This window comes from Xylaria bambusicola, assembly GCF_022495145.1.
Source record: "Xylaria bambusicola strain CBS 139988 unplaced genomic scaffold F5B22scaffold_16, whole genome shotgun sequence".
NCBI lineage: Eukaryota > Fungi > Ascomycota > Sordariomycetes > Xylariales > Xylariaceae > Xylaria > Xylaria bambusicola.
The window spans coordinates 184,233-203,209 of NW_025953569.1; the positions used below are offsets into that span (position 1 = coordinate 184,233).

The 18,977-nt window shown below is 49.3% G+C and overlaps 8 protein-coding genes across 8 annotated transcripts; 2 read left to right on the top strand and 6 right to left on the bottom strand.

The window, feature by feature from the left end:
• Positions 1 to 92: 92 nt before the first annotated feature.
• F5B22DRAFT_635773 (putative NRPS-like enzyme) lies at positions 93 to 3,525 on the bottom strand (the record flags this gene model as incomplete). The annotated part of the gene is made up of 4 exons (XM_047977195.1): positions 93 to 2,624; positions 2,689 to 2,851; positions 2,910 to 3,151; positions 3,202 to 3,525. The coding sequence occupies 4 exons, from the start codon at positions 3,523 to 3,525 to the stop codon at positions 93 to 95; spliced, it is 3,261 nt and encodes a 1,086-aa protein (XP_047831580.1).
• A 2,618-nt stretch (positions 3,526 to 6,143) lies between these two features.
• Positions 6,144 to 7,371, top strand: F5B22DRAFT_603137 (glutathione S-transferase). The gene is made up of 3 exons (XM_047974722.1): positions 6,144 to 6,308; positions 6,377 to 6,399; positions 6,506 to 7,371. The coding sequence occupies exons 1-3, from the start codon at positions 6,266 to 6,268 to the stop codon at positions 7,208 to 7,210; spliced, it is 771 nt and encodes a 256-aa protein (XP_047831581.1). The 5' UTR covers positions 6,144 to 6,265; the 3' UTR covers positions 7,211 to 7,371.
• A 71-nt stretch (positions 7,372 to 7,442) lies between these two features.
• Positions 7,443 to 8,708, bottom strand: F5B22DRAFT_106384 (uncharacterized protein). The gene has a single exon (XM_047968713.1). It carries the CDS (start codon positions 8,454 to 8,456, stop codon positions 7,647 to 7,649), a length of 810 nt encoding a protein of 269 aa, XP_047831582.1. The 5' UTR covers positions 8,457 to 8,708; the 3' UTR covers positions 7,443 to 7,646.
• A 252-nt stretch (positions 8,709 to 8,960) lies between these two features.
• On the bottom strand, positions 8,961 to 10,163 carry F5B22DRAFT_635775 (RmlC-like cupin domain-containing protein; the record flags this gene model as incomplete). The annotated part of the gene is made up of 2 exons (XM_047977196.1): positions 8,961 to 9,157; positions 9,233 to 10,163. 2 exons carry the CDS (start codon positions 10,161 to 10,163, stop codon positions 8,961 to 8,963), a joined length of 1,128 nt encoding a protein of 375 aa, XP_047831583.1.
• A 191-nt stretch (positions 10,164 to 10,354) lies between these two features.
• Positions 10,355 to 13,141, bottom strand: F5B22DRAFT_603142 (uncharacterized protein). Its single transcript, XM_047974723.1, has 3 exons — positions 11,947 to 13,141; positions 11,175 to 11,880; positions 10,355 to 11,118 (listed from the first exon to the last, which is right to left on the bottom strand). The coding sequence occupies exons 1-3, from the start codon at positions 12,933 to 12,935 to the stop codon at positions 10,732 to 10,734; spliced, it is 2,082 nt and encodes a 693-aa protein (XP_047831584.1). The 5' UTR covers positions 12,936 to 13,141; the 3' UTR covers positions 10,355 to 10,731.
• Positions 13,142 to 15,573: 2,432 nt separating this feature from the next.
• Positions 15,574 to 16,113, top strand: F5B22DRAFT_645662 (uncharacterized protein; the record flags this gene model as incomplete). Its single annotated transcript, XM_047978613.1, has 2 exons — positions 15,574 to 15,622; positions 15,680 to 16,113. 2 exons carry the CDS (start codon positions 15,574 to 15,576, stop codon positions 16,111 to 16,113), a joined length of 483 nt encoding a protein of 160 aa, XP_047831585.1.
• On the bottom strand, positions 16,103 to 16,873 carry F5B22DRAFT_106600 (uncharacterized protein). Its single transcript, XM_047968715.1, has one exon. It carries the CDS (start codon positions 16,732 to 16,734, stop codon positions 16,303 to 16,305), a length of 432 nt encoding a protein of 143 aa, XP_047831586.1. The 5' UTR covers positions 16,735 to 16,873; the 3' UTR covers positions 16,103 to 16,302.
• Positions 16,874 to 17,011: 138 nt separating this feature from the next.
• F5B22DRAFT_645663 (uncharacterized protein) lies at positions 17,012 to 18,428 on the bottom strand (the record flags this gene model as incomplete). The annotated part of the gene is made up of 3 exons (XM_047978614.1): positions 17,012 to 17,700; positions 17,770 to 18,226; positions 18,303 to 18,428. 3 exons carry the CDS (start codon positions 18,426 to 18,428, stop codon positions 17,012 to 17,014), a joined length of 1,272 nt encoding a protein of 423 aa, XP_047831587.1.
• Positions 18,429 to 18,977: the final 549 nt, after the last annotated feature.

Sequence of the window (18,977 nt, forward strand, 5' to 3'; positions counted from 1 at the left end):
TCACCAGCGAGCCTAGCAACCTCGAGCTACCACAATCGAGTCTATCGATCTAGATAGGCCCAAAAGAGCCATTTTCATGAAATGACAGCAGCTTACAACGGCGAAGTAGTAACCAGGTCTATATCTTTCAACCATTCCTTAACCCATTTCCTCATCCACTCTGAGCTCACAGGAGGCATTTTGTGAAGCGTATCACTAGCCGCCACAGCCCTAGTCACATCCATCGGCAACTGTGTCTGAGCATTCTCCGAGTGACGCGGCCACAAGGACTCGCGGTAGAAATCGACCAGCTTGAGGGCCGGGTTCTTCGCCACAAGCGACATCAACCCAGCACCAGCCTCGTTCTCATCTGTTTCCGCAGTCTCCTGCAGAACCTCCAGCCATGTCTCCGGCGAGACGATTTGCATAGCCTCCTTATCAGACCTCTCCCGCGAGATCCCTTCAATGGTCGGAATAAGCACGTTCCAGAGCACCGTATTTGGATTCCGCACGTTGAAGACCTCTGCACCATCACCATGTGCTGTATCAGCGCCAGCCAAGACAAGCTCAGAGATGACCATGCCCAGCAGATCAGACGGCACCCAGTCGACGTTGGAGAACTGGGGGCCGAGATTATCAGGTAAGCAGTTCAATCGCAAGATTGAACTGACAACGAGACTAGGAAGCCATTCAGAGCGATTCCAGATCGTGCCACCCGGCGCCGTAGAACCAGCGACTTGGCCGATGCGCAGTACAGCTACAGGAATGCCAATATGTCGGGCCGCGGAGTCGCACAGGAGTTCCGCTAGGCGCTTACTCCCCGCATATCCGTTCGCTAGGGAGCTTGGGAGTAACTTGCTGTCGTCCGGCACGATTTCCTCAGGCGCGCCGGTGCTCAAACCGGTTACAGCGCTGACGCTTGAGACGAAGAAAGTCCGTATAGTGCGCGGTGCGGCACTAGCTGCGAATTTGAAAAGATTCACGAGGCCCGCGAGTAAGGGCCGGAAGGCCAGCAGGTTGAGATTGAAATTGACGGGCCAGGCGTTGTGAATCACTATCTTGACGCGACTGCAGAGGTCCGCGTAGGTTGTTTCTGTGAGACCTAGCTTTGGATCTGTCAGATCCGCGTGCAAGAACTTGACGCGGCAGTCGATCGTGTCTGTTTCGAGATTAGCAGCGGCGAAACGCTTGAATTGCGCCTCTCGGCCGCCGTCTTCGGCTCGGTTAAGGCAGAAAATATGGCGGATTTTTGGGTTGTAGAGAAGTGCAGCGAGTATGGATGTACCCAGTGTCCCAGTCGAGCCTGTCAGAAGGACGTCTACTGGACCTTCTTCCTCAGTGCTTGTAGTACCAGGGAGCTTTGGGATCTCGTGCAGAAGGCCTCGATATGTGTCCAAAAGCTGGTCTCGGATCTTCTGATCAAAACGATCGCTTGAATTTGATGCTATTGCTGTGGCGAGTTGCCTTGGAGTCGGGTTCTGATAGACGGTCGACAACGCAAGTTTGGGAGAGCCGACGGCTTTTCGCAAGACTCGCACGAGTTGTAACGCGCGCAGAGAGTCCATGCCGCTGTCGAAGAAGTTTGTGTTCTCATCTGTCCCCGAGACACCTTCCATGCTCCGAAGAGTATCCTGGATCAACCGCATAAGTGCGTTTACATCTGTCGCATCCGTAGTCAGGGCACTAGCTGCGGAGACATCAGCGTTCGCGTATAACTTGTCAACATCATCCGTGTACTGCACAACGTTCGCAGCCCGCTGAATGGTGCCCTTCCCAGATCGAATGAACGGCTGAGTTGCTACTAGGATCAACGATTTGTCAATCCGTGCATGCGCCGGCGCACTGCGGTTTGCTTCATCGACGCTCGGCCACACTTTCTCAATCAGAGCGGCTTGCTCAGCTGTCGACAGGGACCCCCCAGTACCAACTGGCTCGATGATCAATGCTGCTTCAAATCTCTGGGCGCCGACGACTATGGCACCGCTGATCAAGCCCGGGTTGCGAGTCACTATTTGCTGCTCCATCGATACCGGGTTCGTCTTCTCACCGTTCAGGAAGACGATAATGTCGTCTGCCCGCGCCCGCCAGCGCCACGCGTCTGGGACATCGGGATGAGGTTCGAACAAGTCCTTGGTACGGTATTCCGTGAAATTCTCAAAGCCACCTATAGTAAAAGTTGTTTGGGTCTCGACCAACTTCTCATCGCGACATATCACGAGCTCGTAGAGATTGTCATTGACCAGGTCAAACCTGGCGCCTACAATGGGACCGAAGCGAATGTAATGCCAACCAGCTGCACTCGATTCCAGCTCAGGTACAAATACCTGCTGCGGAAATCCTATCTCAGATGCTCCCCACCAGCAACGCAGTCGGACCTTGGAAGCGACACGGTCGCCCACGGCTTGGGGTAGATCGCCGCCGATGTACAAGATAAGCTGAATGTTCTTAGCGCAGTATTCGAGCAGATCCGGACTCTCGGAAAGCTCGGCTACGACAGACGGTACCATGATCACCACATCGGCAGGTGTTTGCTTGAGGGCATCGACGACGCCCTGGGCCGTCACAATCGGCCCCGTTGCCGCTGGGATGTTGATGATATTTCCAAAGGCAGTGGCGTACAGTAAATGCTGCATAAGGCCAGCACCCTAAACTTCGTCAGCACTGTCATGGGCATCGATGAAATTCTCTTTGGATTCTATATAGGCTTACATGAAATGGCGGTAACGTCGATAATAACCGCTTGCCGCGCATGAATGAATCAACTGATATCTGTCCGTCAGGCGGGTCCCGACTAATAGCTTCGATGTGTCGCATAGCCGTTTCTTGAGTCCAGATCAACGGCTTGGGTATCCCCGTCGAACCAGAAGTATGACTAGAGATGCTGTATTAGACCACATTGACCTCGTGTTTCAAAGTCTGGGAAAACATACACTATGTTCAAGGCATCCCTCAGCGGCGCATTCAAAGCCTTCTCCATTACGTATACTCGGTGCGTCGTAGAAAGAAGATCATCAACACTCGCGATCGTAAGAGCTCTGCATGACTCGACCCCTTCCAGAATCGCATGTACATGTGGAGTTGCTGGATCCGACGTGATGAGCGTCTTGCACCCTACTGCGCTGAAGAGTTTCCGATGTGCTATCAAACTATTGCGCGGCGAGGTAAGGAATATCTACAGTTGCATTTAGCTCAGCTCCCGTCACTTGCGACATCACTACTCACCCTGTGGCCTGTCTTCATACCGGCAAAGATAAGAGCTGTGAATCGCACATCGTTGGGACCTACATAGGCCAGAGCCTGACTCTGGTCCCCAGGTCCTATTTCTTTCACGATCCACCCCGCCAAGCCGTTCACGATGTTAGCCAGCTGGGCGTATGTGATGTGTCGCACACCAGCTGAGTATGAGTTCGGGACCACTGGCCATGATGCGTATACAGAGTCGGGATCTTCACGAGCTACTTGGTCGATAAGCTGCGGCAGGGCGTATCTCCGCCAGCGAGCGTCTGCGACTCTACTAGCTAGTGAAGACGCGGGTTTGCCTGACATCCTGGGAATCCTCTGGTTGATATGTTTCACTCGGAAGATATAATCCCTATCATTCATAGAATAACAGGAAGTCTCTTGGCAAGGTCGGTAGGTGCATGTTATGTACGGCTTTCATATCTACCCGTTGGGACTCCACTTCCATCGCCAACCTTCTGCGTCCCATAGTCCTAACGGGCGCTATATATTCAACCAATCTGTATTCCCATCTGCACTCCAACTTGCGTATCCCTGTCATCACTGCGGGATCGTGGGTACCGGCTTATGTAAGACCGTATTTCCACACGAGCGGGATAATCCCTTTCGCTCGCGCCTCGCGCTGCGCGAGTAGATATGCGCGAGATGTGATGATTATCTCGCCGTCGAGATAACCCATTGTTTGCTCAGGCGCATTCCCATTCCATCGGGCTAACTACATCCGTGTCGGGGATAACAGCTAGGAACATCAGGGAATATGTTCAACAGAAAGCGGGGTGGCCGAAACGGCCGACCTAGTAATCAGGCATATCATACGGTACCTCGGCTGCCAACCGCTCATCTTTGCCAACATCGTGCAGCCAACATCGAACAATCGTGTGAAGCTAACTTTGGCGCTATTGGCAACTCACATTGCCGCATTATCACATTTTGAGCCAGTATCTCTACATGTTAGTATCCCACCTGCTCAGTTGGTTCCGTTGGTTCCGTTGGGTACATGATTAGTAATATCGAAATCAGGGTCACGGCCTAACCCCGGTCATTGGGCCGACTACGCAACTTCGTTATGAAGTCACCGACTCTCATTCCTCGTCACTGCTGCCATAGTGAATGAATAGCTTGCCGGGATAGGTTCCGGCAGAGAGAATCCTATGAAATTGCCCCTAGGCTATGATCAACAGCAGAGAAGAAGACGAAAGGTATATACAGGTGCTACGATGGTGGCAGTATGTCACGATACTCTACCGCCAAATGCGAGTAGCATTGTTGACGCTGTAAAGGAGCCGGCTATAAGACTGCGGCCTTGATGCTGCCTGCAATGGGCTTGCGGGAATAAAAAGGAGTACATGCCATTGCGACATGACTCATTATTAACGACTTTAAGTTACACGGGTATCGCGGATTATTCCTTGTTGATATGCTGCGTGATTGAGTATTTGACTACGATGTACAAGAGATAGTGGCAGATTACATGTCAAGAGGAATATACGTTGGTAGCGGGGCTATTACTAACTTTGATAAAGGCGTGAATATGTGTTGTTGTTACATGGTTATCGAGATGTCCTCTTTCATTGGAGCCTCATTGCTACTGCCAATCAAATTTAGAATGCTCGCGCCACACACAGCTATGGGATAACGCTACATGAATCATTAATAATGCCAATCATCAGGTGAAAAGATAAAGCTGAATGAAAGTTATGAACAGCTAATTTTGATTCGAGAAGCTATATCCGATATTTGATGAATCTTTTTTGCACAAACTGCTATCATGGGAAACATCAGCCCTCAAAACATGCCAACGTTTGCTCCATTTGATCAAACACCATTCTTCCTGGTCCTATGATCATAGAAATCCACCCCGTCTCGAATACTAATATTGATGCCGAGTGAACTCCCGAAGAAGTCAAATCAAGCAACAACTTACACAACATGTTGTCGAGAAGGGTATAGGTTAGTTCTTGAAATAGCGCATGCATATTTACTAGGCACCACAAAGCTACAAAATGTTTTTAAAGAATGAATACTAAGAATGGTTTCGATTCTCTACATTTGGAGTATTCTTTCAAGTGACGGGCATGATGTGTAATATACCTAGACAAAATTCCTTCTTTTTTGCTGTGCCGTATGGCAATTCTAAACTCAGGCTTCCTTGAATTGTTGCGATGCCATCTACCTGTTCCACTTCAGACTCACTGAAGAGAGTCGAAGTCAACGTCTGGCAAGGAGCTAGCTGTATAGATGGCGGTACAGTCTCAGAGCGGGATTGTGCTATCAGGATAATGGAAGCTGGGAGAAACCCGCGCTACTTCATGCTGTCGATATCTACCCTCTTAGGATCATAACTATACAGATACCAACTTCAACGCAGTAGGTACATAGCTGAAGAGTCACTCATACGTACCTACTAAAGAGACTCAGGGAAGGGGCGGTGAACCTAACAATCTATGATATTGAGTCTATTGCATGTGTTCTACTGTTGGCTGTGCCTGCACGGTTGTTGATCGAATCATTCTTGAGAAGAGTGATGCAGTTAGATGGCCGTACATCATCTCTACCTGAGTATCAATATGTCGGTGTACCCCAACTGAGAGCTAGTCCCTCTGGCCCTATCTTCAATTGGCGCCTATCTCCACTCTAAGCCTCACTTACTGGAGGCGGTAGATGTCTCTAATCTGTTATGTGAGCCCTTCATCGGTCGCATCTGCATACTATGTATACTAGAAATCGCCAAGATTATTCCCCGCGAGTAGCCAGGCGGTAGCACTTGGACTAACGCTTGACAGACAGGCATGGCACACACGGCAACTAACAGGATTGCGGGCAATGCAGCGCGAAAGCCGGAACATCCGAGTGGTCCTCAATGGGGCTCGAAGCATGAATACCAACTATAAATACCAAATATACACAGAGCACAAACACCCCAGGCTTACAGTTTTGATAAAAGATTTGCCAAATCACTCATCATCCCAGAACCTCTTCATTTCTAACATCAGCTCTACGCTTTGATCGTATTCATACCTAAAGTATAGTTCTTACGCCTCACAAAATGGCAAAGAACCCAGAAAAGGCCATCCGCGTCTGGATAACCCGTAAGTGACCCCTTCCCACGATGTCAGCAGTTACTTCAGCGGAGCAGGGCGCTAACGTTCTCCTCCAGCGCCTGGGCCAAACCCGTGGAAGGTAGGTATTGGGTCTCATTTTTAGTCCGCATCTATGGAGTTGATAGATGAGAGACTGATCCAGCCATACTCTTAAATCATTACTCATTCTGACGTTTTCCACATAGGCAGTCTGGCTTTTCGAAGAGCTGGGTCTGAACTACGAAATAGTGTCATTTCGCTTTGATGATGTCAAGAAACCGCCTTTCATTGACATTAACCCAAATGGCCGTGTGCCAGCTATAGAGGACCCGAACACTGGGCTCACTCTCTGGGAGTCGGGCGCCATCTATCAATACCTCATTGAGGTGTATGACACCGAGAAGCGCTTGTCTTACGAGTCGCTCAACGAGAGACACTTGTGTAATCAATGGCTACACTTTCAAGTGAGCGGACAGGGTCCTTATTATGGCCAGGCTGGCTGGTTTGTACACCTACACCCTGAGAAGATCCCATCCGCCATCGAGCGCTATGCGAACGAGGCTCGCCGTGTCCTAGGCGTCCTGGAAGGTGTGCTATCTAAGAAGCCCGCTGATGCACAGTGGCTTGTTGGGAACAAGATGACGTTCGCCGACATGTCCTTTATGCCATGGAATTTTCGCCTGACCGAGGTTCTGAGCCTGCCATGGGACGAGATCTGGAAAGATACTCCTCATGTTCGGGCCTGGCATGAGCGCATGGTTGCGTTGCCCTCGTGGACACGCTGCATGGAGACCCGCGCACGACTCATGGATGAGCAGGGCTTGCAGTGGAATGGCATCCCTAAGGGTATCGAGACCTTTACTGAATACCAGGATAAGATTGCTGTGGGGGAAGACACCACGGCGAAATAGTGCACATTTGATATTTCATATACGCTGCTAGATACCTAGCTAGCCTGATAGACTTGTCGGAATTGAAAATAGTGAAAACGACACTAGTCTAAGTGCCTGATATTGTGTGCAAAGAGTGAAGTGTAGAAATCATCCCAACTAGAAAAATTCATGACATACCCAAAGGGCAGACCCCCTGCCCCTATTGTACATGGCGGCATGGTTGATTGAAGCTAGTTAAGCGGCTCTTCTAGGATTATAGTAGCAATCCCAAGACTCAGTATGCCTCATGCAACTCTCAGTTCTGACCTCAAATGTCTTTTGCATTTTGTAATATTAGATAGCTGCTTGCAATTTGGGTGACTATAGGAACCGAAAACCCCAGACTACTAACGATTGTAATAGGAAATGAAGCCAGCGACACTAGCTTTTGATACCCGAGGATAACAAGACTGGTTTACAACGGCTTGCGTCCGGTAATCGTAGTAATGATCTCTCGATACATCACCTTCCCAAGCCCCGACTCCTGCGCAACTCCCGAAAACATCTCAGTCTCTGTGACCTCTGCATCGATCAAGTACTGGCAAAGCTCCGTCACAATATCAGGCTTCACGTGCTGTGCACCTTCTCGGGTCTCAGTGGGCTGGGTCGTCTTTCTGCAAGGGGTTTTCGCCGCCCCGATGTAACCCCCGCCCAGGACGAGTTCAGATCCAAGCTTTTCCCATTGTACCCAACCGCCAGGTTTCAGCAATTTCATGACACCAGATAGCACGATTGCCGGGTCATCGTCTACCATACGTACTCGGACATGGACGACGTCGAAAGTACCGAAAGATTCTTTTAGGAGTCTCCTGGCCAGGTCATTGAAATCTCTGATTTGGTTAGGAGACACAGAGTAGTCCGACCTGAGGTCGTACCCAACCAGATTCGCATCAATGTCAGCTTCTAATAGCACCGGTTTCAGATCTTTCAACCATTCGCCATTTCCACAAAAAAGATCAAAAATCTTGCTGAATTTGATGGTTTCCTTGTTCTGGTTGAGATAGCTCAGAATTCGCGGCTCCAAAATACCGGTTGGGCTACGCCACAGCATGCGTGGATGAGGCTGTGAATAGGGGCGGTCGTCTTTAATGTCGGGGAAAGAGGAGACCGACGAGTCATCAAGGACTGTAGAGATGGAGTGTTTATATATTCTTAGAACATCCCATTTGTTCTTTTGTGAGCTGTTTGCGTCGGTTGAACGACGAAAGAAGGCGAAACACGGCATTGTAATGGCGATGCTAGACACACTTGGAGATAGCTAGAATGAAGAAAGGTTCTGTGAGCGAGAAAGGTTTGGATTCGGCACGCAGATTCTTATTAGATTTCCCTGTTCAGCTCACTTCACTAGTAAGACGAGTGTCTTGTATTCAACTACAGCACAATGCAATGGGACTTTGCCAAGGACGGACTAATCGGAACGAAGATGATGATTGTAGGCCATTGTAATAGTAACAGCTTTCCTCCTAGTCAGATAGAGCGAGGGAGGTGTACAGAGATGCTATTGGTACTTATTCAAGATATACTACGTAACTCCTATCCTTCAGATGCTAGCGAAATCTGTCCACTAACCTTAGAGGATCTCATATCACATGATAAGAATCTTTCTTCGATATTCCACTAATACGCCGTGAACCAGCAGTTAGGTAGACGGAGGGAAAAGAATTCGAGAAGACTCGGATATGTCTAAATGTCAGTACTTAACGAAAAGCGTAGATGGATGGCCATCGATTTAGGCTGGTAGCTTGTCCTGAGGATGTACTGTTGTATTAAAGTGACCAGGCAATGAGACCTCTAGCAAGCTTAGATCCGCCGAGCAATCGATCACACAAGTCTTGAGACCGGGTGGCAGGGTGTAGGCGTCTCCTTCACTAAGGATTTGGGAGCCTTGACCCTCACCGCACAGGGTGCACGAGCCGGAGAGCACGACTGCAAATGTTGAAGGGATGTTAGTCGTATGAGTTCCAATGTAGGAAGTAGCAACATTATTTGCTATGGACTCACAGGTAAACAGTATATCCGAATCATGGCTTGTCGCTGATATTGCCTGGGTTTCTCCCGCAACAGGGCGGATAACGCGTACAGCAGCAACCCCCTTGGTGCCCTCCTCAACGCCAGTGTCTCGGGCTTCAAAGCCTGGCATGCGCCAAGAACCCCAGACGGCGTCTTCTAGCCGACTATGCACAAATTTCTGGCCGTCCCACTCGCGATCTGGGCGATGGTGTGGCGTCGGCAACTCCATCTCGTGGTCGATCGTGGTGAGGTGCTCAGCGGGCACCCCGACCTCGACAACCTCAAGACCTCCCGAGGACTCGAGCACGCGGTGCCGGATCTGCGGCGGCTGAATGACGCAGTCGCCAGCTCGCAGAATAAACGGCTCTCCCTGGTCTTCGTACACAAGACGCACCCAGCCGGCATGGCAGTAGATGAGCTGGAAGCCGACGGTGTGATAGTGCACGTGGTCCGGCACGGGTCCTGCATCGGGGATGCGGATGTGCGAGGCAATTATGGCACCGCCGAGGCGTGCCGGAATCAGGTCGCGGTAATGCATCCCCGCACGACCCACAACCCACGGCGCATTGTCTTTCAACCGACAGGAGATGAAGGCATGCTTCGTGGGAGGCCGTGACATAGGCTCCTTGGCGGAAACGAATTCGACTCGCGTGCCTGATGGTGACGCCAGCTCGCGCGATTGCAATTGAGAGTCGAGTTCGCTGCACAGAAGGCGAACCGTGCCTGGAGCTGTGCTCGCGGCTGACTTGTCGAGACGCAACCGCAACCCATGCCCGCTCAGAGTGACGACCTGTGGGTCATCGGCCGGATAGATCTGATCCATGCGGAAGCCAAGACCCGGGGTGGGAGACGTCCAGAACTCAACATCCTCGGCGATGCCCTTAGACGGGAGCAGAATCTCGGCGAACTCGACTTTCATCATAGTGTTTGGTTACTAGTTACACTATTGGTGTTGACAGAAATTGGCGAGAAATCATATACTCTCGAACCTACCATGAACAATAACTGGAGGGGGGAATGCGACTGCGACAATAATTAGTAATTAAAATAGTAATGTTACCTTCCGCGTTTGGCCATTCATTTGCAGCTGTGATAAGGAGCGGCTAGGTGAACCAGGATAAGTGGAACCGAATTACCAGTCAGTCTTGTACAGAGTGTTCAACATTGCACATTGAAAATGATAATCTGGGGTCCACTTGAAAAGAAGAGTCACGATTTCGTTAGTCCATATTTTGAACCCGATCAACATAAAGAGATACCATAATACAGGTTATACGTATAATCATAATACCCTAGTCTGCCAATAAAGCCCACTGTTTCTTCCACTCATAAACCCAACGTGTTGAAGCAAATAGTGATTTACAATGCATGTTAGAGCTAAGAGTCTTCTCTATCCCCGAGCTGAGTCTAATCGCTTGTTCCTCATGACCTGTCCTTTCCTCCGGAAGAGGCTTATTTGAGGCCGATGAGGGGCTCGTGGTTCCTGCAGCCTAAGAATTCAGGGTATCGGTCTCTCCAAAACTCGGGGCTTTGTCCAGGATAGCGACAGTCTTCTGTGCACTAGGGCGGAGAACAGGGTGCCCGAGGTCGGTCGTGTCTAGGGAACCCAGAAGCTCACCCTTTCTGGTGTCCGGGATTGTGTCAAGGCATTTATTCCAAGTGCCCATTCCGATCTCCTCATGTGCCAGCCTTTGGAGCTGTAAAGCTGAGTTTGTTGTCCATTCCAAGTGAGCGAATGCCTTGTACCCCTTCCTTTTACAGAGGAACTCAGACACTGGTTGTAATAAATACGAAATCAGAACGAGAACTATGCCGAGAGTGAATATAAGAAATAGACCGAAGAGGCTGAACGATCCGTGTGCCGTACTTCGAATTTTCTGTAGTCTCTTAGTTAGTTATTACGATATACGGTCTTAAGAGAGGCTCTGAGTACCTGGCTATTACACAGTTTATTGCTGTTAGGTGTTGCATAGTCTGTCCAGAGAGAGAGCAGCGAATCGTCTGCAGGGCCAACTGCAGTATCAATGAAGGCCATTTGAGTTGATGCGAGTGATATGGCCCATAGTTGCATGAAATCTTGCTGCCATTGATTCGATGCTATTGGGCCTTGATGCGCGCCACTCAGAGTTCTGTGGGATAGCAGCCCGTGACCACCTAGCTGGCTCAGGATGCTTTCTACAGTTATATCGAAAGAGAAGAACACATTTCCGAAATATGCAAGAAGTGATCCCGGCTTTGATTCAGCCTCATAAGTCGAGAACTCCGCGTAGCTAGTATTGAAAAGGGGTGCAGCGCCGGCTACTGCATCCCGCAGGCTAGATAAGGGGCCGCACCCGTCGATGCCATCGATACCAGTGTTGCAGAATTGATATTGATCTGCACAACCCATTGGCGATGCGGGTTCCGAGGGTAGATAAACTTGTGTGATCATGTCTTGATCGGCACCAGCCCAAGTGACGTTAGTTGGCTCTTTTGCTATGCGATACCAGTCGTCCGTTGAAGTATCCAAGTACCAAACACCATTCCCTGAGAGGAACGCCAAATGAGTATCTGCGTCCTGGCGAAACAGCGCATCAATCGGTATGAAATCAGAACCAGATAAATATGTGGTCCCATTTTTTACATCGGCGCGCATCGACCTGGGTGGACACGCCATGAGAAACTTGTGATAGAGATATTGGAAGAGAGGCAGGGACCGAACTTACTCTACCAAATGATCCGCATATCCTTTTCTCCTAGGAAGCCCATCATTATACACAGCTTCTAATGAATTTGCAAGGTAGGTGTAATTATGATACTCGTCCTCCGAACCGTATACGCCGTAATGATATAGGGTATAACTACTATTGGGTGTGCTTACGTCTGTAGTGTAGCCCGTAGTTTGCAATGGTGCACAGTGAAGAACATGCCTCCACAAAACTCTCTGGTCGGCCGGTGCGTTTAGACCTAAGTGGTCATTGCTGTCCATAAAGCCCGTGTCCAACCGTAGATTACCAGTATCTTTTCGGCATATGGATGCATTAAAGGGGCAAGGTGCGTCGGCATCAATGTTGCTACCAAGCCTATCGGTAATGAAACGGTTGCAGTTCAAGAAACTCGTCGTATTATCTGAGTAGCATTGCTGGGCGTAGTTGGCAGCATTATCGGTCTTTTGGGTTTGATAAGACACGTATTTAAAATATCTGTCTTTATCTACCCAGGGGCTTGGGTCATCGATATACCCGCATCGAGTTCCTTCGAGTAAGACCTGGGTACCAATTGCAGTTGAAACCTGTGAAGAAAGTCCACCCGCCGTCGTAAAGACGATGATACAGACTGCGGCAACAGCAGCAGCTGGCAATGGGCGAAAACATCTCAGCTTGAGATAATTGGACTGAAAAAGTAAGAATAACAATTGTATGGCACTTTCGGGAGATGATGAATTGCGCAATATCGCCTGACGTTGATGATAGACGGAATCCTGAGGACCTGGCGTCGAGTAAACTCTGTGAAGAATAAAGCATAAGATCCTCCATGTACGAGTCGAAACGTATGCGATGAAAAACGATGTGAAAGCGATTAGAAGATCGGCGTCTCGTCGGTTCACTGTAAGTGTGGCACCAAATACCCTTCCGCGTGACCAGTTAATCCACGTACCTACGTGAACCGGGTATTCGTAACTCGTACTGGGATCTGAGGCTGCGAAGGTACTCATGTCGAATACTGATTCAGTACAGAGGGGTAAGACTGGTGTAATGAAGTGCTAGAATCCAGACGCATGTAGCAGAAAAATAACAGGCGGAAGCGAGAAACGAACTGAACATTCGCCTCGGGCTTGACACCAATATTATAGCCATTTCTGAATGGTTAACTGCAATGCTCATACAGACTCTTATTTTCATGCTACAACCCCTCACCGACATCGCATGCAAGTGATATTTCAGCTTCATCGTCGATTTAGGCCTACAACCACTAAATATAGGGCCCCCAATGTCACCCCAGACCACCACCCGAGCTCAGGGGTCAAAAGCGACCGTCAACTACTAAAAATAGGGGTCACACAAGCCTAACTCATGACCCCCAGTATTGTCTATAGATGTTTCTGATATATGGTGGCTTGAGCTTTCTTTCGGGCGTCTAATTGCACCAGAACTTTATTTATCTTAAGCGTTCAGCCAGTAGCATCAAGTGACTTTGGCTGGTGTCTGGTACAGATATGAGAGATCTTTGATTTAAGCGCTCCCCAAGTCATGTTGAGCTTCTTCGAGCTGAAAATAAAACGTACACTGGCCACCCCTCATTTCTTGGCCTTGCTAGGTTTCTGTTTCATTAAGTCCCAAACTTCAGGCAACTATGTTGATATGATGATAATTAGTCAGTTGATGGGGCGGCGATGGTAAGGTGGTCGCTATTTTTTGACCGCAGAAATGTGAGTCTTGAAAGTTTCTAACGCAGCTCTGTAAGCCTGCATATAGACAGCAGCCGATCTCATGAACCTAAACAATGTGAATTTTGTAGCACACCGCAGACCCCACACTCTTCTCCCCTCTCTCTTAGGCTGCTCGTAAAGCGTGGAGGCTGAGGGCAGGAACTTTGACTCCGGAACAGCTTGTTTCAAAGTACCAAGGACCGTCCTGAATTTGATGCGTTGAGGTAATTGGGCTGCGGCAGCGTTAATCAAAGCGGTGTGCGCATCATTATGAGCGAGAAGTAAATTTCGATTGATCGCATCTTAACCACGATGATCAGAAGCGCCATCGATTGTGGGTCACGACGATGCAATTTGATCCGGCTGAAGGTTTCTGCTCCTAACGTAATCAATAGGCATATGTCATCTTGTTCGTATGTCTGGGCGAATCATTCGGTCAGTGTGGCATCAAGGGCCAGTGCTCGCTCGACGTACCTCAATAGCCGCAAGCCGCAGACTTCGAAGTCGATGTACCAGAACTATATTCACTCGCTGTTGCGCAGTCACTCAATTGGCTAGCAAAAATGATACCGGATGAGTGGTTATTCTAATCTGGGATTCTCTTTCTCTACCAATCAAATATTTTTCAAAGTACCTCTGCATCCAACCGCCTCCCAACCACGCGGCTTAGGTTGCAGTTGCTGTGCCGAGGTCATATTATTATAGTATGCCAGGTCCACCATACCTACACTCGGCCCTATCAAAAGTGTCTTGGCGATATCAGGAGCTAGGCGAGACTGCGGGGGCCGTCTAGAGAGGGAATTTTCCGGGGGAGTGATTGAGGGCGAAATGTCTTATCTTCCAACCCCAAGAATCTGCCTAGGTAGCCTACCGGGAGTGGTCCAATTAGAAGAAGGGTTGATTTTGACCCCATCTACATTAAGCACCTACGTATCGAGTCTGAAGGCCAGCTCATCCATCTCACGTAAGACAAAGACCGTAAACTACGGCCCAGCAAGTTGAAGTGCTAAGTGTTGGTCAGCAACTAACAGCATACTGATCTCAGATTTATTGACTGATAGAGCAGTATGGCGTAATGATTCTAGTAGTTTTGAACCGAGCTAAATCTGCAGTCGTGTATATGATATAGCGGTAAGTCAGGGGCTATCCCGCAGCTTTCAAACTACCTGATACAGACAGAATCCAAACCAACGAGAGGCCTGTTCCTAAATGGAATGCCTATCTAGAATCGCTACCTGGTGTGTACGACCGTAACTCCCGGTTTGCAGATATACCGGATCGGCATCGCTGTGCTGTGAATTTCCTGTTTGAGATCCAGCGGCGATTCTTCAAGCTAATGTCACAAATCACGACGTAGTTCGATGGTAGCCAGCCACATGAAATTTTTTCACTCATAACACTTTTAATTATCTGATGAGATAAGGTTTATGAGTATAAGACTGGGAGTGGGTCGGCACGTAAGGAAATAATGAGGGGCAGATGGCATTTTGGGGTTGAACTCGGCAAGAGAGTGTGACTCAATTACTTATATCAATTCTGCTCAAAACTTTTCACAATTACAGATACCTCCTGTTGGAATATCGATAACACCTCATTTGAGTTGAGTGTCACAAGCTAGCGACTCATTAACTCAATAAGCTTGATAATTACCACAACTCACTTCACTTCAAGTTTGAAACAAAAAAAAAATCCCAGTCTTTCAACTTCTCAACTCATCAAACTTGCAATTCCCTAAACTCACTCATTCTTATCCTCCACCATCTTTAGTTATAAAAGTCCACACCCATCCGCTCGTTTATGTCATCAATTATGAGATTACTCACTAAGAAGCGGAAGAACTAGCCACACTATCCAAAACCCTCATCTACAGCACTCCTCATACCTACCTAGTTTAATAATCTGTTCCCGACAACCCTCATTCATCATGTCTCGCTACAGGGAGTCGCACATGAAGCCTGCAGGACCTGGGGACAGTTGACCAACCGCGTTGCAAATCATCAAAGACGAAGAGTGCGAAGGAACATTAATAGACAAGGTCTTCCTCGCCACCGGCTGTTCGTCGAGTATTGGCATCGAGACCGGACGTGCTTTGGCCGCCACGGGCGGCAAGGTTTTGTTAGCTGTTCGTGAACTTGAAAAGGGCAAGGCGGCCTGCGAGTCCATTCTAGAGCCCAGTCGCATCGAGCTGATCGAGCTCGACACATCGAAAATGGATTCCGTCCGGACTTGTTGCAACGCAGCGGTCATGGACATCCCTCAACACGAGGAGTCCGTGAATGAGTGTGAAATGCATCTAGCAACGAACTATCTCGGCCGTTTCCTTCTATTCTGGCTACTGAGGGATTCTATGCTAAAGGCACCGACTCCTGAATTCAACTCGAGACTGGTTAATGTTTCTAGCGCAGCCCATCACGCCTCTGAGGTTTTTTTCGACGACTTCCCGCTTAAGTGTGGAACTGGATGAAGAGTTCAGAGCAAGGCGCTGCCACCACTATTATTATAGCAATGGGAAAGGAGTGGGAAGGTAAAGGTGGGAAGTGTCTGGAAAGCTGTAGGGTTGCTCTTCTACAGCCCCTAATTATAGGGGTGATGGGCGGCTTGTGACGATGCCAAGAGACTCAGACATGGGAACTCACATTGAAAACTTCGGGTCTTATTTGAGCGAGGTTGGAGATATGGTCGCACGTCCCAAGCGCAGCTGTGATAGACGTCGAACAAGGGCGGGTCTCAGGAGAAAACGGCAGACGGGCCTCGTCTGATCGCAAGATGTCTCATAACCGCAATGGCCAGTATGAGGGGTAACATGATGCCCTGGTGGCTTGTGCGAATGCGGCAAGCGTAGTCTACAGAGTTGAAGGCGTCGATATGCTCGGTCTGTCGTATCTAAATAGCTGTACAGCCTTCGATTACCGGGTAAAATTGCCTTGAATATTGAAGAGTCTGCTACCATAACCCAACAACAACCCGGGCAGATATAATTTCCGTGGCAGCATGTATCAGGAGATCTAGCGGGTAGTGGCAAAGCACGGCGTAAATATCCCGATCCATAAAGCAGCAAAGTGGCGATACAGCTGGATATTTGCATTTGATTAGCAAGGGCCACGTGTGTCGGTGAATATTGGGTTCGCAACGTGTGTGCCCCTTGCAGCTCCAAGCAGGGGAGTCACTACCTAGCCCTAGTCTCAATTCCGAGGCCAGTATCAAGGTCGATTTTGGTGACCGCCGTCACCGATGAACATGTGACAAAAGCGGGATCAGAAACACGCAAATGATAAGGGCGCAGAGACTCTCAACCCGGCATTCTTCAGTTTGAACCTTGGCGCCGATTGATAATACTAGATGTTTCCAGGCTCACAAGCTACCTAACCTATGAAACTACCAAGACACTCCCGTATTCCGCCAAGAGTCTTTGCTACCTGTTGTTCCATGTTGCGTATCATGATGAGTTGCACTTGTTTGCCCGCGACTGCTGGGCTATCTTCGATACGGGCTAGGAGTCTGGCTATATCCCTCACGCGGTTGCTACAGAGAAGCCTGATGATACCAATGAATTCGGAAGGGTCTGTCGACTCATACTCTCGAACTCGAAATGCGCCTTCAAATTGTGTTTCGTCTAATGTATGCCACAACAGTTTCTTGGTAAGCATGATGAGCTTGTCGCATAGCATGAGTATCAACATCATCTGTTCCGAGCTGGAGTAGCAGCTTTCGCATTTCAATACCTGAAGGCACTTATTGCATGCTTGCGTATGCCAGCTGAGGACTCTTTCTAGGTTATCTGGAGCCATGCTATGCGTAAGGTTATCGATTTGTTCAAGTAAAGGCGTGGTGGTCGAGAGACACTGGCGGGCACACTGTGCACCGCCACCGAGCCTGTTCTCGGGCTCCGAATTGCTTGCTAACTCGAATGAAACTGGTGCTACCGTGTTTGTTGTGGCCATCATAGAGCCGAAGGAGTCTAGTCTGGGCGACGTGGCGAACCCCTGGCCATCTGTGAACGAGGCGGGTATAGACCATAGCGCAGTTAGGCCGGCAGTGAAATCCGTGGCGACTGCCCATGAGTACTTAGTAACGACTTCATCTTTCTCGGGATATCACACAAAGTGTATTGAAGACCAACTTAGAGAATCTCGGACAATCTCGGCGTCACTGCCGATAACATGCGTAGGCTTGTCGATAGCCCCAATGGTAGTCTCAGTATTAAAGTGGAATTCCGAGTCAATAGAATGGGAACTCAGTTGATGTTCGAGGGCCTCGTTCAATGATTCAGAATCTAGACATGTTGTCGGCGAGTCGGAAGTCAATCCCTGGCAGGTTGTCTCTGACGTGCCCTCAGTTGTTACGTTGCTACTTGTCACTGGCGGAACTCGCTCAGCAGCCGAGGGCGGGTTAGATATTGTCATGTCAGTCTGGCTCAAGTCTTCCGCTGCCGAATTAGACTCGTGAACCACGCCGCCGTCGTGACTGCGCTTTTTCCCGCTATGAGCTCGTCGCCTGCCGGCTGCAGGGGCATACACGCACTTTGTCGAAGAAGTCTTACATCGATTACAAATTGGCTTCTGTCCACCACATCGAAGCTACCACGGGCGAAACAGGTAGTCTAGTGAGCAAGGCCTACGAGTGATCTCGTCTGAAAGCGGAGGGTATCCATACCTTTTTGGATCGGCAGTGGGTGCACGCAGAATGAGGTGGAACGGTGCCAGTGAAAGACCTGCCGTCTGTTCTTTCTATGAAGTCTACGGTTTCCGAATTAGGCGCGAGACGCAACGTGCCGAACATGGTGAATCAGACGGTCGCGTCTAGCCGACTGGGAGTATCCAATGATGAACCCCTAACAAGACATTGGGCCTAGGGTAGCTTGCGGTCGGTTGCTGGCCATGGTCGGTTTGGGTAGTTCCTATCTAGGTGTCTGTACATTCTAGAGGCGCAATGGTTTCTGTTTATTAACCTGTTGGTGACTTGCGTCTGTAATCCCCTACCCCATACCCTATTATGGATCCAGGTCAGCCTTGGCACTCCAACTACTCCGTAGTTAGGTCATAAAGTCGAAGTACATAGGAAATTCACCAGGATGCAGATAAGCTGACAGTGACGCAGACTAAGCCTTTTCTAGGATCTGTCCGGGGAGTCGGCTAGCGATGAGGTAGCAGCAGTTGTCGTGCTCCAGAGAGCATGGAATGCCGGGGATGCATTCAAGGCCATTCGCAGGGTCGTGTACCTAGGTAACCTTACTCAAAGTAACGTGTTCGCGCGTTCTGCTGATGATGCCGAGGGCTTGTGCCCCGTTGAGAAACGCCTCACCAATTCGCCAGGCCTCATATACAGTCA

What these genes read in the sequence shown, in the direction of transcription:
- F5B22DRAFT_603137 (XM_047974722.1), top strand. Translation starts at nt 6,266, where the DNA reads ATGGCAAAGAACCCAGAAAAGGCCATCCGCGTCTGGATAACCC. An exon ending in CATCCGCGTCTGGATAACCC is followed by an intron (nt 6,309 to 6,376) that starts GTAAGTGACCCC and finishes GTTCTCCTCCAG; the next exon opens with CGCCTGGGCCAAACCCGTGG. An exon ending in CTGGGCCAAACCCGTGGAAG is followed by an intron (nt 6,400 to 6,505) that starts GTAGGTATTGGG and finishes TTTTCCACATAG; the next exon opens with GCAGTCTGGCTTTTCGAAGA.
- F5B22DRAFT_106384 (XM_047968713.1), bottom strand. Translation starts at nt 8,456, where the DNA reads ATGCCGTGTTTCGCCTTCTTTCGTCGTTCAACCGACGCAAACAGCTCA.
- F5B22DRAFT_603142 (XM_047974723.1), bottom strand. Translation starts at nt 12,935, where the DNA reads ATGAGTACCTTCGCAGCCTCAGATCCCAGTACGAGTTACGAATACCCG. An exon ending in TATGCGGATCATTTGGTAGA is followed by an intron (nt 11,881 to 11,946) that starts GTAAGTTCGGTC and finishes GTGTCCACCCAG; the next exon opens with GTCGATGCGCGCCGATGTAA. An exon ending in ATAAACTGTGTAATAGCCAG is followed by an intron (nt 11,119 to 11,174) that starts GTACTCAGAGCC and finishes AAGAGACTACAG; the next exon opens with AAAATTCGAAGTACGGCACA.
- F5B22DRAFT_106600 (XM_047968715.1), bottom strand. Translation starts at nt 16,734, where the DNA reads ATGCAAATATCCAGCTGTATCGCCACTTTGCTGCTTTATGGATCGGGA.